Raw genomic sequence first — 16661 nt, 5'->3', positions numbered from 1 at the left:
GAATATACTCTGCCAGAATGTCAGAGAGAAGTGTCCAAAAGCATTAATATGTGCTTTTAAAGTCGGGAGAGGTGAGCCAGGTCATTCAGGGGCATATAGGTTCTGTGAAGGATTTTGGTCTTTTGGTTTTACACAGAAGTGACATGAATTGATTGGTGTTTCTAAAAAATTACTGTGTCTCTACTGTGTAGAATGGATTAAGGAGGGGGTGGCTAGCATTAGACAAGACAGATGAATAAGAAGGCCAATTTACTTTTTAGCTGTAGTAAAGAAATGTAACAAAAGACCCACAGATTAATGCCAATAAAACTATTCTGTTTTCAGGAAAAAACCAATAGAATTTTCCTGCATAACAAATTATAAAAATCTCAACAGATAAAAACCCCAGTAACTAGTAACTCTTGAGATAAAAGAATTTTAAAATCTGGGTTTAAAAAGAATAAACAAAATTTGTAATAAATACCTTTATGGAAAAACCCAACTGTGTTGCCTTGTAATTAATGGCATAAACAGCACCTTTTTTTTTGGTAGCTCTGATATGTACATATAAACAGTCTATTCTAAAACCTCCTTTTAATGATAAGATTATGAAGATCCATGGAGGTCTGGTGAATTGCCTAAGACCACAGAGATATTTGAGGATAGAACTACTAGAACATGAGTTAACTAAAAGAAAAAATTATCATTCAATATTTATTTCAGCACCTTTGAGATTTTTCTCATTGTCTTTGGCTTTCACAGTTTGACTATGATATGTGGATATCTCCATCTATCCTACTTGGCATTAACTGAATATCTTAGATGTGTAAATAATATGTACACATGGACATAAAGTGTGGAATGATAGGCAATGGAAACTTGGAAGGGTGGGGGACAGGGAGGTGGGTGCATGATGAGAAATTAGGTACAATGTACTTTATTCACGTGATGGATACCCCCAAAGCTCTGACTTCACCACTTACGCAATCTATCCATGAAACAAAATTATACTTGTACCCCCTAAATTTATACACACAGAAGATGTGTAGATAATGTTTTTCATCACATTTGGGAAGTTTTCAGCCATTATTTCATCAAATACTTCTGTGCCTTTCTCTCTCTCTGTCCTCTCCTTCTGATACTCCTATTATAAATATGTTGGTGAGCATCATGGTGTCCTAAAATTCCCTGAAGCTCTGTTCATTTATCTTCATTCTCTTCTATCTGTTCTTTGGATGACATAATTTTTAGTGGACTCTCTTCCAAGTTCACTGATTCTTTTCTGCTTTTTCAAATATACTGTTGAGTCCCTCCAGTGAATTTTTTCATTTCAGTTACTGTACTTTTCAACTCCAGAATTTCTATTTGGTACTTAAAAAAAAATAATTTCTATCTCTTTATTGACCTTCTCTATATGATGAGACATTGTCATCATACCTTTCTTTACTTTTTTAAGCATGGTTTCCTTTAGTTCTTTGAATGTATTTATAATGGCTGCTCTGAAGTTTTTGTCTAAGTCCGATATCCAGGCCCTCTTACAGGCAGCTAGAGCTTGTGGTTATTGCTGTTTACTTATTTTTAGTGACTTGGTGGGAATATTTTATTGAAGTCTATTTCTCCCACAGTGTGAAGCTTCTATGTACCTCAGAAGGTATAGCCTTGGGCATACATACAAATACTCTTCAATGACCTTGGTTTTAGCAGGGTTCTTTGACTATATCTTCCCCTGATCTCTGTGTTAAACTTCCTATCTTTCCTGGTATCACAGCCAGACCTTAGGTTCCTCTAATTGCCAGCTGATTATTCTACTGTTTTCGACAATGTCCTCAGGCATAAATGTATACCATTCTGATCTAATGGAATTTGGACACCCCCCCCCCCCCCCTTGCAGAGATCATTTTTGAGGCCAGTCTTCGAGGTTTCTTTCTACCCTATCAGGACTCCTCCTAGCTATCTGTATCTCTGGCTTTCTCTGCTAAACTAGCTGCTTATGGTTTTAGAGAGCCCCATTGGGTTGGAATTTTCCCCCAATCCTGATAGTCATTTCTTTGAGGAGAGCTTAAGAGCTCCTGTTACTATGGCTGCATCCCCCTCTGGGCAAAATCTCTGAGTCACTGCTCTGGAGCTGTGGAGGGAGAGTGGCCCACTTCTGTCAGAGAGACACTTCTACTTTTGAGAAAGGCAGTGAGTGGGGGCAGTAGCCTCTGGTCCTCTAAGCTTGCCTTTCCCTGTGTGGAACCTCCACCCTATGAATAAGCTGGGGTGAGGGCACTTGAGTCCCCAGTGTTCTCAGCCTTCTGGGAGCAGACCTCTGCGGCCAGATCTCTGCCCTATGATAAGGGATCCCCCAACTTCATGGTGGCACTTTTTTGGAATTTAGCACATGCAACATAGAGCTGAGGGGGATGAGAAATACTGGCCATCTGCCTCTCCTATGGAGCTTCTATAGCCCTTGACTAGAAGCTATAGAGAGAGGGAGCCCCATCTTCTTGGCCACACTCAGCTGAACTGAAGCGTCTGTCATTCTGATCTCGGGGTGAGGGGAAGTAAAAAGGTCATGATTCAAGTGTCACAAATCGTTTCTACTGAGATTTAGTATCTTTTCTTGAATAAATGTTTCTTTGTTTGCTGACTTGTTCTATGACCTTAAGACAATTTCCAGAGACTTTAAATGCTTTTTATAAAAAATAGTTTTCACTAGTTATGATTTTTCTGCTGGGGATAGTTCTGTGGAGCTCCTCATACCACCATTCTAAAAATTATAATTTCCACTCTGTATTTCTAAAGTACAGAGGTTATTAGTAAACTAGTGTTCCTATATAAATAACTTATGTCTAAAAATGTACATACCATAATTAAAAAACACTTCATTGCTAAAAAAAAATGCTGACAATCATTTGAGCCTTCAGCGGTTGTCATCTTTTTGCTGGTAGAGGGTCTGGCCTCAATGTTGATGGCTGCGGACCGATAGGGTGGTGGTTGCTGAAGGTTGGGGTGGCTGTGGCAGTTTCTTAAAGTAAGACAACAATGAAGTTTGCCACATTGATTGACTCTTCCTTTCATGAAAAATTTCTCTGTTTGACAGCATTTTACCCACAGTAGAACTTCTTTCGAAACTGGAGCCAATTCTCTTGAACCCTGCTGCTGCTTTATCAACTAAGTTTATGTAATATTCTAAATGCTTTGTTGTCACTTCAACAATGTTCACAGCATCTTCACCAATAGCAGATTCCATCTCGAGAAGTCACTTTCTTTGCTCATCCATAAGAAGTAACTCCTCGTCCACTAAGTTTTACCATAAGATTGCAGCAGTTCAGTCACATCTTCAGGCTCCTCTTCTAACTCTAGTTCTCTTGCTATTTCCACCATAGCTGCAGTTACTTCCTCCACTGAAGTCTTGAACCCCTCAAAGTCATCCACGGAGGTTGGTATCAACTTCCAGACCACTGTTCATATTGGTATTTTGACCTCCTCCCATGAATCACAGATGCTGTGATTTGGCAAAATGTGTGAATGGCATCTAGAACAGTGAATCCTCTCCAGAAGGCTTTTAATTTACTTAGCCAAGATCCACCAGAGGAATCACTATATACGGCAGCTATAGCCTTAGAAAATGTCTTTCTTAAAAAAAAGACTTGAAAGTCAAAATGACTCCTTGATCCATGCGCTACAGAATGGATATTGTATTAATAGCTACGAAAACAACTTTAATCTTCTTTGCAAATTTCCATCAGAGTTCTGGATGACCAAGGGCATTGTCAATGAGCAGTAATATTTTGAAAGGAATCTTTTTTTCTGAACAGTAAGTCTCAACAGTGGGCTTAAAATATTCAGTTAACCATGCTGTAAACATATGTGCTGTCATGCAGGCTTTGTTGTTCCATTTATAAAGCATAGGCAGGGTAGACTTGCCATAATCCTTAAGGGCCCCAGGATTTTCAAAAAGGTAAATGAACACTGGCTTTAACTTAAAGTCACTAGATGCATTAGCCCCTAACAAGAGGTAAGTGAAGGCTTAGGATATACCTTACATATCATTTGGCAATTCTCACAGAATGTGTCCAGCGGCTCTTCTTTAGGAAATGAGGACATAATCACTAATTGCCTTCAGCATTGGCACTTAAATAAAAAACTCTGGGACCAGAAGAAAAGTATGATTCAATATCCTATTATACATTAAACTTTGAAGCCAGGCATTGACTTCTCCTCTCTAGCTAAGAAGTCCTAGATGGCATCTTCTGCTAATATAAGGCTGTTTCATCTACACTGAAAATTTGTTGTTTAGTGTAGCCCGACTTCAATCTTTAATCTTTAATCTTACCTAAATCTTCTGGATAACTTGCTACAGCTTCTACATCAGCATTTGCTGCTTCACCTCACACTTTTACATTATGGAGACAGCCTCTTTCCTTAAATCTCACGAACCAACCTCTACCAGCTTCAGGCTTTTCTTCTGCAGCTCCCTCACCTCTCTCAGGCTTTGTAGAATTGAAGAGAGTTAGGGCCTTGCTCTGAATTAGGCTTTGGTTTAGGGGAATATCGTGGCTGATTTGATCTTCTATCCAGACTACTAAAATTTCTTCCATATCACCAACAGGGCTGTTCCACTTTATTTTCATTCATGTGTTCATTAGAGTGGCACTTTTAATTTCCTTCAGAAACTTTTCCTTTGCATTCACAACTTGGCTAATTTGGTGCAAGAGGATTAGCTTTTAGCCTATCTCAACTTTTGACATGCCTTCCTTACTAAGCTTAATTTTTGATTTAAAGTGAGAGACATGATTCTTCCTTTCACTTGAACACTGAGAGGCCATTGTAGGGTTATTAATTAACCTAATTTCAACTTGTTGTGTCTCAGGGACTAGGGAGGCCTGAGAAGAGGAAGAGAGATGGGGAATGGCTGGTAGGTGGAACCCTCAGAATATACACAACATTTATCAATTAAGTTTGCCATCTTATATGGGTGCAGTTTGTGGCACTCCAAAACAATTACAGTAGCAATATCAAAGATCACTAATAATAGATTACCATAACATATGTAATAATAATGAAAAGGTTTAAAATATTGCAAGAATTACCAAAATGTGACACAGAGACATGAAGTGCTGTTGGAAAAATGGCACTGATAGACTTGCTTGGCACAGGGTTGCTACAAACGTTATATTTGTAAAAAAAAAAAAAAGCGGTATCTGTGAAGTGCAATAAAGCAAAGTGTGCCTATATATTCAAAAACCTATTGAGTAGTAAGAATTAGGCATAGGAAAAAAAAGAATTAGATATAAGGCTACATATTAGCTACATGAACAAATAAACTTTTAGAAGATTTTTGTATTCTCCACCTTTTAATTAGTAACTGACTTTATATTAAAAAATGTAATTTTAAATAATTGCTATTTTAAAATAAAAAAATTTTAATTATGCATTTGAAATCATAGAAATCTCTTAAAATTATTTCTGAGGTTATTTAAAATTTTATTTTATAAAGTCTTTATACCTCAGCTGTTGGAATGTATTGGTTTTTTTTGAGACAGAGTCTTACTCTGTCACCCTAGCTAGAGTGCAGTAGAGTCATCATAGCTCACTACAACCTCAAACTCCTGGGCTCAAGCAATCCTCCTGCCTCTGCCTCTCAAATATCATGGGACTACAGGCATGTGCAACCATGCCCCACTAATTTTTTCTATTTTTAGTAGAGACAGGATCTTCCTCTTGCTCAGGCTGGTCTTGAACTCCTGGGCTCAAGTGATCCTCCTGCCTCGGCCTCCCAGAGTGCTAGGATTACAGGCATGAGCCACTGTGCTCAGTCTGGAATGTATGATTAATTAAACCTTCTCGAGAGATTCTTATTTAATTTTATCTTCTCTCCTAAACATATACATACCACCAGCACCACTGCCTGCTCATCCAAACAGCTAGAACTGGTTTATGCTTAGTCAAGTAGAAATTGCTGTGTGGAATCTAGATATTTACTCCATGACATTTATATTGACATTCACTCAAAATCAAATTATTAATATATATATATATTCTATATAAATTACATATTTTCTATTTATGATAAATGCTTTTATTTTAGGAGATATGAAAAAAACCTAGGTAAGGATCCAAGCATCTACAATAACAGCATACGAAATGATTAGAGTAATCACGACACTCCAAATTGATTTCAAAACATTTATTTATTCAATACCTTTAATTAAAAAGTATCATGCAAAATGCTTTCTCCAAATGTCTTAGGATGGCTTAACTAAGAATTTGACATCCCATTTAAGAATCTGTGCCAACAACAAAGATCGAAAACTTACCTGCCAATAGCTCCTGGTTGTAGCATATATGACTAAAAGGAACAGTCTAAAAACTCATTGGGAACTCTTATTCTCCCACCTAATCTTGTTTTAGGTTCTCTAATGTACCTAAAACAAGAGCATTATATATTTTAATTTTTAAACTTACCTGATATAAATAATCTTCAAATACAAAATAATAATCATCATTGCTTGCTGTCAACTTCACATCCTATAATTAAAAGTAGAGAGTACTGAAATGAACCCAAATGAATCTGTCTGCAGTACTAAAGCATACATACAATATTTAGAAATAATATTGCAATGAATTTATTACTATATGATTACAAACTTCTCAATTAGATTTTATCACTGCTGTATATTTACTTGAGTAATATATGCGACACATTATTTGACCTCAAATTCCACATACTTTTTTAGGCTCCATTAGTAATTCTTTATTATTTATTTCAATTTTATATCCTTTTAATCTAATATTTAAGTATCGTAAAGCTGGAAAAGCAAAGCAGATGAAATCATAACATCCAGAAGCAACTGCAGCAATCTGCCCTAAATTACTGTTCCAATCTCACTACTCAAGTCCACATTCCTGGCATTCCTTCAAATACCAAATATCTTTCATGCCTTTGTGATTATTCACTTGCAAGTCACCACTTGCTACTGGGAGGCCAGTAACACCAATTTTCTGCATCTTAAACTCACCTTTTAATGGCCAGTTTATTGACTTCCCCTGGATAGCGTATTAGTTCCTTTCTTTAAATATATCTCTATTCTCACTTTCTGACCTGAAACTACCTTAAAGATTTCTACTCTCACTACAAGACTTTAGGTTCTTTGTGCCCCAATGTCATAATTGCTTTTTATATATTTAGCACCAGCAGCAGTGCCTGGCATCTAATTAGTACCCAATAAGTGTTTGAAGAATGAATAAAAAATAAAAATGATAAAATTATTAATAGAAATTAATTATAGTTTCCTGTGATACACTATATCATTATATAGGTACCCCCCCAATAACAAACAAAAAAAATGAAGCCCAGAAAAATATACCAAAATATTTGTGTTTCCCCCACAATGTCTCTGAACATTGTGTACATTGACTTAGAACCTGCTGCTTGTGTGCATCAGTGCAAAGAACATGGACATCCCAACAGATTTAACTAAGATTTGAAATCCAGTTCTACTACTTCTAGCTGTATGACTTTGGTCAGTAACTCTGAGACTAGGTCTTCGTATTTGTAAATGGGGATACCACCCCCTACTTCAGAAAGTATGGGTAAATACCTAAGATAGTATCAGATACAGAATAGGCATCCAGAAAACTATTTTAAAAATTACCTAAAAGCCCCTTTACTTATAGTAGTCTTTATTTATAGTAGTCTTCATCTATTTATAAGTAAATATAAATCTTGAATCTTATTTGTATCAAAAAAACCCAGACCTAAAGGACACCATACTTTTAGACCCAATATATAATCAATTCAACAAATACTAATTGGATGGGATAAAGAACACAATCAAATAGCAATTGGATGGGATGAGGGATACAATATCCTCAAGAAGTCTATAATCTCACTGGCAAGAAAACAGGAAAAATCACAGGAAATGTTACAGAAATCCATAATAATATGGCTCAAACACCCTGAAAAATTCAAACAGGCTACCGAGCAAAGTAGCAATCAGGGGAGGATGAAATGAGTCACAGATGACTCTAGGGGTAGTGAGGTATGCTAAATTTGAGTAATGACACACACTAAGGAGACAGAGGCCAATCTTCTAAGTCAGAAGACAACATGGGCAAAGGCAGAGATCATGCATTCTCTACAGGGGTGATATTGCCTCTCTGGGGGTGAAAACTAGTTCTTGGGGGCCAAAAAATTCTACATATTACAAGGGATCTCTAGAGCTCATCTCTATCCAACAAAATTTTATTCTGTTATTTAATTTTTCTTTTTTTAGAGAGAAACTAAATAATTTTTCTCTTCAGGGGTGTCATAAAGAAGAAAGGTTGAGAAACACTAGTATAAATTGTCAGATCACAGGCAAATGGTAGAAAAATGCAGAGGTTTGGACACAGGGCAAGTTTGGGGGGAAATAAAACAAAAACCACCCAGTTTAGATAGAACCATTTATTAAGTTAGCTTGGGGGGGTGGGGCGATTGGCGATACCCTGTATTTAGTACTGCCTTGTTCCATTCATTCCTTTAACCTTTAACTAACGTCATTCTACCTTGTTTTCAGTTAGATTTAAAACAAGTCTTTGCTATAGGGAGCTGTAATAAAACTTTACATATTTTTTTAAAAATGCTCATTCCCTTAAGGGCTGACTGTAATAATGTTTGGAGTTGTTCCAACAAGATCAGCAGAGCCCAACTAACACAAGCCAAAAACAACTAGACAGATATCTTCCTAAAAACATTCATATGCACAGGATTGATGCTATCAAAACTTAATACTCAATTCCTCAGACACAAACTGTGTACCTTTTTTCTCAAAACAGATTTTCTTTACTGACTCAAACAGAAATTCATGTTGGCAACAGAGAACTCTCATAGTAGCATTGCTGCTTTTTTGAGCTTTTTCACTTGTAAGTTTCCTCTCATTTGAATAGAAAGAGGTTAAAGGTCTTACAGGCCAAAAGATCTCTTATGCTGTTCCTAAAATAATCTTCTGAACATGATAATTTGACCTCAAAGTTAACAGGAGTATCTGTGATCCAAATCTCACGTAAAACCTCTGTGAGATTCAAGATTTTTCATCAAAGGACTGTATCCTCTAGATTCTCATTTCTGTTTACTGTTTAGTGCGTAGTGGTTAAGAGTATGGTTCTGAAGTCAGATTGCCTGAGACCAAATCTTGGCTTTGCTACTTAATATGTAAATTTAAACAAATGTCTTTAATTTTTCATGTCAGTCCCCTCACATGTAAAATACTAAAATAACAGTACTTTCTGTTTTGCTATAACACGTGTGGCTATATGGCTTGTAAGTAGGGGAATGATGTCAGTATAACATGGAAACTGTCTTGGTGCAGGTACAATTTTTCTTAAGCAAGGGGAGCCACAGCAGTGGGATAGAATTATAACCTTCAGCAGCAAGGTAAAAAGCCTTGAGCTCAGCTTCTGCACAAGCACAAGCCTTTATAGCTGCATTTTAAGAAAATTAAAAATGGACATTGGCCCTGGGGCTCCCTCTCCAAAGAGGCACACCTGCAGCCTGGCACACTTCTCAGGTGCTGCACTTGTGCTCACCTTCACAGCAGCCCGCTGGCCCCGAGCACCACTTCTATTTGCATTATTTTAGCATTTCTGTTTTATTATTTTTGTACATTTTTAATGGCTCCTACCAGAGCAGCCTGCCTAAGCTGTTTAATTCTTCTCCCAAGCTATCAACTATTGTTTTTGTTAGTACTCTGGTTACAAAGTTGCAAAAGCCTTGAGTGGGCTTACCCCAAACCTTTTTTTCCCATAAGCTCTGTTATTGTTAATGTACGAATTTACAGAATGTGAGGTTTTTTTCCCCCAGGAAAAAAATGCATGTATCATTCATAGTCTAAATGCTGATGTCTGCTACACTTCGGTAGTTGTCAGGATTAAATAATATCTATGTAAAGGGTTTGGAACACTATGGCACATAGTGAGCAGTTATCAAATGTTAGTTGTTATTATTACCCTTGGCCATGTTCTACTCAGACAAGTTTTCAGGTCCTCTATGTATTATATTGTTTTCCCCATTTCTGAGACCTGTAATATAGAGACCTCCTCTATCTTTTAAATTTTAAATTTAAAATCCAAGTCTTTTAAACAGCCTAATATTAATTCAGAATTAGTCATATATTATGTTTAAAGCATCTACAATTAGACCCTCAACTTAATTATCAAATGCTTGGAGGCAAAACCTCAATGTATCCATATCATAAAACCTGAAGTGTACTTTACCATATGTCTAGAAATTAAAAGAAATTAAAAGTTAAAAATAACCTCAGTATAATAAACAAGTAGGCCCTAAAGAATCATGAGATAAATAAGATAAAAATATTATAGTCTGATTTTCTTTTCAGTTGCATTTTTACTTGATTTGTATGGAAAACATGAGTTTATAATGACAAGAAATGCTTATTCTCTTAATCAAAAAATGGGAGGACTAGGAAAGGATCATGAGGACAGCTTCAAAGGGAAAGAAGATAACACTGAATGCAAACTACAAATTTTGAAGGCCAACCTTAACTTTATATGCATAAATTTAATGATCACTTAAAATTATTTTTCAAGGTTAACAGATATCGTCCACATAGTGCAGGCCCTGCATACCGAATATCAATTTTTAATATTAAAGAAATGGTAAAGACTATGCTTACTTTCACTTACTTTATAAATAAGACTGTCCACCAAAAGGTCATGTTGTATCACATTGGTCTTAAGCTGCTCATAATACAAGATATCCTAAATTTAAAAGTAAAACAAAAAAAGGTTAATCACATTTATAAAGTCAGCCTCAAACTTTAATAAATAATAATCATTAATAGTATTATAAACACTGAGAGAGCAGGAACTCAGTTTTATTCACAACTATATCCTCCATATATTCTGACCAATAGTAGACATTCAATAAATGTACCTATTCCCACCACTTGGGATAACATCTGGCACCTGGTAGATATTTAGTGAACATTTGCTAAATTATAATTTAACTTTAGTAGCAAATACAGTATTTATTAAGTACTTATAGGTGTGTAGAGGACATTTTGTCTGGGAATGTTTCCTTGTTGTTTTTCTCAGAACATGCCTGGGGCTTCAACGCAACTCCAGGGTGGCCTTATCTGAAAACAGTAAGGGCTAGAGAGTTCAGGATGAAAACATCAGCTCGCCAGAGACGAAACAACAAGGAACAGAGACGTGTTGAGTTGGGACAGTGTGGGAACAAAGAAATTGTGGTGGGACAGTTGCCAAACAGGCTGTGTTATAAATAAAGAAGCTACAGCAAGAAAGCGGCTGCAGTCTTATACCGTCTTTGTGTGTGTCTGTGTCTCTTTGTAGTGGCTGCAGTCATGTACTGTCTTTATGTGTGTCTATGTCTCTTTGTCTCTGTGTTCATTCCTTGGCCGCAAGAAACGGGCCACGTCATAGGTGCAAGGCACTGTTTTACCCACTTTGTACGAGTTAACTCAATTAATCCCATACCAACAAAATGAAATATGTCAGTGACTATTATTCCCATTTACATATGAGAAAATAAGGTCCAGAGAGAAAAGTAACTTGCTACCCCAAAGCCACAAAGCTAATAAGATTTGATCCCAGCAAAGCTGGCCCTATAACCTATAAAAAAAAAAACCCAGAAGGATTACACTATACTGCCCTTCTAATGCCTAAATTATTATTAACACAAAATAAAAAGTTTAACATAACAAATAACCTCTGGTAGTAAAAGCAATCATAGAACATACAAAAGAAGCCAGCTTTTAATATTAGAACATGGTCCCATAATACTATGAAACATGATTAACTGCACTATAATGAGATTAGGCTAATGTTTAATTGAATAGATAGTAAAAAATGAAAGAGAAGGAAAATGGAAAGGAAAGAACAAGTGAGGAAAGGAAGAAGGCAGAGGAGGAAGGGAGAGAAAGAGAGAGGGGGACTTGAGACTGTAATCAGGTTAAGCACCACGTTCATAGCTGGTCAGGGCATGAAGGATGAACACAGGGATCAATTGGGCAGTAGTTGTACAGAAACAAGATGGAAATATTAATATTATCTCATTGCTTTAGCTGACCCTTGTATTCCTCTGAATCCTTCCTTTCATCTGTCAGACACTTTAGCCCTGGCCTCCGCTCATATTCAAAGGCTGCCTGGCTTATGGCACACACCAATCTATACACAACTCTTGCTGAAGACATTCCCTCCAACAAGTAAAAGTTGTAGGACGGGTCATCTGGGACAAGGAGGAATATTTATCGTGTGAACTAAAATAAAATCTTAAGCCCCCCAGATGACTGAATGGACTTCCTCTTGGCCACAGGGACTCCAGAAAAACCTCAAAGCTGAGAGAAGAGAGGTCCAACATGCCTTGTCATGCCCCATGGTCCCTTTTGGAGTTACTCTTTGTTGCAATAAGGTACTAAATCATTAACAGGCCTAAGGCCATGCAAAACAAAGCTCAAAACATACCTGCAGGCCATCAATTTACTTAACAAATCACTTGAGTTTTGCTAAATGTCTGGTGGCTTGTCTCTGATTAATAGACATCCTTATACTAAGTTGAAATATTTCAAGCTTTTAGACAAAGCTTCATTTCTCTAACCAAGTACAAATCAAAGAATCTTAAAATGCACCTACAGCCTGTAAGCTCCCCTATCCACGTCCTGCCTTTTTGGGCTGAACCAATGTACTCCTTCCATGTATGATCTTACGGTAATTTCTGGCTCCATGAATGTATTATATAAAATCAAACTGTAACTCGGCTACTGCAGGCACAGTTTTTCAGAACCTCTTGAAAACATGTGTTCTGGGCATACATACTCGGCTCAGAATAAACCTCTTTAAATTATTTTAAAGAGTTTGAGTTTTTTCAGGTAACAATGTATGTGGCTTTCTTGGCAAGATGATATCTGACACTGTTTCCTAACATGATTTCTTAATCTTGAAAGATGTTTAAACATAGTTCTCTCGTTTGAGTCAAAGTGCTCTTTGCCCTAAAGATGATCTGGGCATTTACTGGTTATTTTCAGTCATTTTAATTTTAATAAAAAAGCTTTAATTAGTTCTCATTAATGTTTTAATTTTTTAACTAAAGCAAAATTATTTTACTGTTTTATTTATCTTCCATTGTATCTATTGAATCTCTCTGGCTAGAATGCATAAGCTAAGGAGTTTAGAAGTTTGCTTCTTTTAAAACATAAAATAAATTTAAAATTACAAACTAACACATAACCATTAAAATAAGTGAAACGATCTAAAGCAAAATAAAGGCAACTATCTTTTCTCCTTCCATTCTACCTTCCTGAAGTCTGAAGTAACTAACATTATTTGTATTTTGTATTGTATTTGCGATGTTATTTGTAATTTGTATTGTTCCACACCTTTCTCTCTGCTTATACATATGTAATCACAGTTGGGAGTTTGGGTTGTTTTATTTTATTTTTTTAGAGACAGGGTTTGGAGTGCAGTGGCCCAATCATAGCTCACTATAACCTCCAACTCCTGGGCTCAAGCAATCCTCCAGCCTCAGTCTCCTGAGTAGCTGGCACTACAGGTATGTGCCACCATGCCCAGCAAATTTTTAAAATTTTTTTTAGAGATGAGGTCTCACTATGTCACCCAGGCTGGTCTTGAACTCCCATCCTCAAGCAATCCTCCCACCTCGGCCCCCCAGAGTGCTGGGATTAGAGGCATGAGCCCCCACACCTGGCCTCAGCTGTTTTTTAACATGAAATGGAATCATATAATACCCATTATTTAGCTTCTCTAGCCTAACGATATATCATAGTTGTGCCTCTATGTTATTAATAATAAGTATAAATTTAACTCATTCTTTTTATTAGCTACATATGCTATAATATATCTAAAGCTGCAGTATAGATTTGTCATAATTTATTTAATCATTTGCCTATAGATGAATTTTCAGGTTGTTTCTGTGTGTTTGTTCCTACAATTCATGTGGCAATAAATATCCTTATGCACTATGCTTTTATATTTATGGGATAAATTGGCAAAAGCAGTGATCTAGCACCACTTACACTTTCCTGGATTAAACTTAAGCCCATTATCCAAAGTGGGGCACCACAAGAGCAGCAGAACGGGATCCATTTGTACTCACCATCAAATTGGTATTAACTAACCAACACATAAATGTACATATCAGAACAACATCTATTGGATGCTGGGGAAGGGGGAGGGTGGCGGGAGGAGGGGGGAGGAGGGAGGAGGGGACGGGTATTTGTACACACAAGGAGTGCAATGCGCACTACCCGAAGGATGGACATATTTGAAACGCGAACTTGGGGGGGGAACCAAGGGCAACACACGTAACCTAAACATCTGTACCCCATAATATGCTGAAAAAAAAAAACAAAAAAACAGGATTACAGACTGAAGGCTGTATGTATCTTAAATTGGGCTCCAAATTGCCTGACTACTTTCCAAAAAAAAAAAGAAAAATCAATTCAAATTCCCACCAGCACCAAAAGAGTACATTTTAACTATGTCCTTACCTTTTAAAATATTCACTTGCAATGAAAAATGGTATCTCATTGTTATGTTAATTTGCACTCTCCCAGCTAACAATAAAGTTAAAGATCTTTTCATATGTTTACTGGCCATTCGAATTTCCACTTGAATGATTTGCCCTTTACAACATTTACTTATTTTTAATAGTCTAACTCTTAATAATTGGTTGGAATTTGTTTATAAGGAGGATTAACCCTTTGTCATTTATGTTGCAAATACTTTTTCTTCAAAATAACATGTTATTTGATTTTTGTTTATGGTATTCACTGACAATTTTAAAAAATATGTTATTGCTTTTAGATTTCTTGCTTGCTTTAGGAAGGCTCCCCCAACACATGTTTATACAAATATTTTTCTAATTTTTTTTCTAAAATTGCTAATTTTTTCATTTAAATATTTATAATCACATAAACTAAACATCCGTACCCCCATAATATGCTGAAATAAAAAAAAATGAGGACTTGAAAAATAAATAAATAAATATTTATAATCACTCACAATTTATTCTTGTAGCTGGTTATAAAAAGGTCTATTTTTTTTCAGAAGGATGGTCAATTATCAACATCACACAATATGGAAATAACATTCATCAGAAATCAAGCAGGTGGGAGGAGAGAGAAGGGGATGGATAAATTCATACTTAATGGGTACAAAGCACACTATCTGGGCGATAGGCACACTTATAACTTTGACTCAAATGGTACAAAAGCAATTAACATAACCAAAACATTTTTACCCCATAACATTCTGAAAAAAAAAATTATCAGCATCATTTATTAAATGAACCATGCATTTCCAATTGAAATAAAATGCTAGGTCTATTTATTGACTCACCATGCTTTTTCTCATAATTTATTTGGCTATTTTAGACATTTAATCTCTATAAGAACTTTAAGATAATTCATCTAGTTAAAAATAAAAGTGATTCTCTTACATATTTGTTTCTGAAAAACTGACAAGTTTTTTGATACTAAGCCTTTCCACTCAAGAATATGATTCTGGTCTTAGCTGTGTGACCATAGGCAAATTAATAGATTTTCTGAGCCTGAGTAAAATGATCATAATAATAATACCTTTTTGTAGGTTTGATATGAGGAGTAAATGTACATGTAATATGTACATATGTAATACATGTAATATGTACAGAATAGTCTTAAATTAGGGACCTTTAAAAGTTTTTAAGCAGAAGAGCTGAGATATAAGCTTTCAGTTTTAGAAAAAGCAGGGTAGGGAAAGGATTTATAGGGAATAAGGCTGGAGGCAGGAAGACCAAGTAGGAGGTTATTTTAATTTAGGCAAGAAATGATGGTATTGTGAAATGGAGTGGTAGCAATGTGGACATAGAGAAATAGTTGGATTTGAAATATATTTAGGAGTTAAATCAAGAAGGAATTATTGAGTGATATAATACGAGATTCAGATAGAAAGAAAGTTAGGAATGATACCAGGTTTCTGGCTGGGGCACCTTGTTGTACAGTGGTACTGAAAATGGAATTTTCCTTAGGAAGAGTTTTAACATCTTGAATTTCTGGTGCTTATGAGATATATAAGTGCTTAAGTCCACTAAACAGTTGCATATGTTTTCGTTTTTGAGACAGGGTCTCACTCTGTCACCCAGGCTGGAGTGCAGTGGCCCGATCATAACCTTGAACTCCTGGGCTCAAGCCATCCTCCTGTTTTGGCCTCCCAAAGTGCTAGGATTATAGGTGTAAGCCATTGTGCCCAGCCAACAGTTACATCTGAAGCTCAGGAAAGAGATCTGGGAAGAAGATACATAGATTTGAGGTAAATGGTAACTGAAGACACGGGAGCTGATGAGATTTACCAAGGAAATAAATGAATGAGAACAGACCATCAAAAACCCTAATGTAAAAGACGCAAGAAGATCCTCCACAAATAAAGAATGCCAGAAAGTGCAGTGTGTCACAATAGCCAAAGGATATTTCAAAAAGGAACAGTCGATGAGATGAAACACTGCAAGAAGTGTAAGAGATAGACATTTCTTCTATTTAAATAAAAGAAGGATGAAGAAAGAGCAGATGCCAATGCAATTAAGTTTAAAGTTGGGTGGAAGGAATTTGAATGCATTTCTAATGAGGACTTCTGTTTCCTTGGGGTATCGGAAGGGGAAGTCTTTTGCTATGACTCCGAAG

The 16661-nt window shown here is 36.2% G+C and overlaps 1 protein-coding gene across 2 annotated transcripts in view; it reads right to left on the bottom strand.

Annotated features, from left to right (window-relative positions):
• TBC1D19 (TBC1 domain family, member 19) overlaps positions 1–16661 on the bottom strand; it is a 128314-nt gene that overhangs the window by 46340 nt on the left and 65313 nt on the right. For both annotated transcript variants that reach the window (XM_012664191.1, XM_012664193.1), the window contains 2 exons: positions 10651–10725; positions 6433–6495 (listed from right to left, as the gene is read on the bottom strand). In XM_012664191.1, coding sequence (XP_012519645.1) covers positions 6433–6495; positions 10651–10725 — 138 coding nt within the window. The remainder of the gene's footprint in view (positions 1–6432; positions 6496–10650; positions 10726–16661) is intronic.

This window comes from Propithecus coquereli, unplaced genomic scaffold, assembly GCF_000956105.1.
Source record: "Propithecus coquereli isolate 6110/MARCELLA unplaced genomic scaffold, Pcoq_1.0 Scaffold87, whole genome shotgun sequence".
In the NCBI taxonomy this organism is placed as follows: Eukaryota; Metazoa; Chordata; class Mammalia; order Primates; family Indriidae; genus Propithecus; species Propithecus coquereli.
This window is presented reverse-complemented; position numbering and strand designations above follow the sequence as displayed.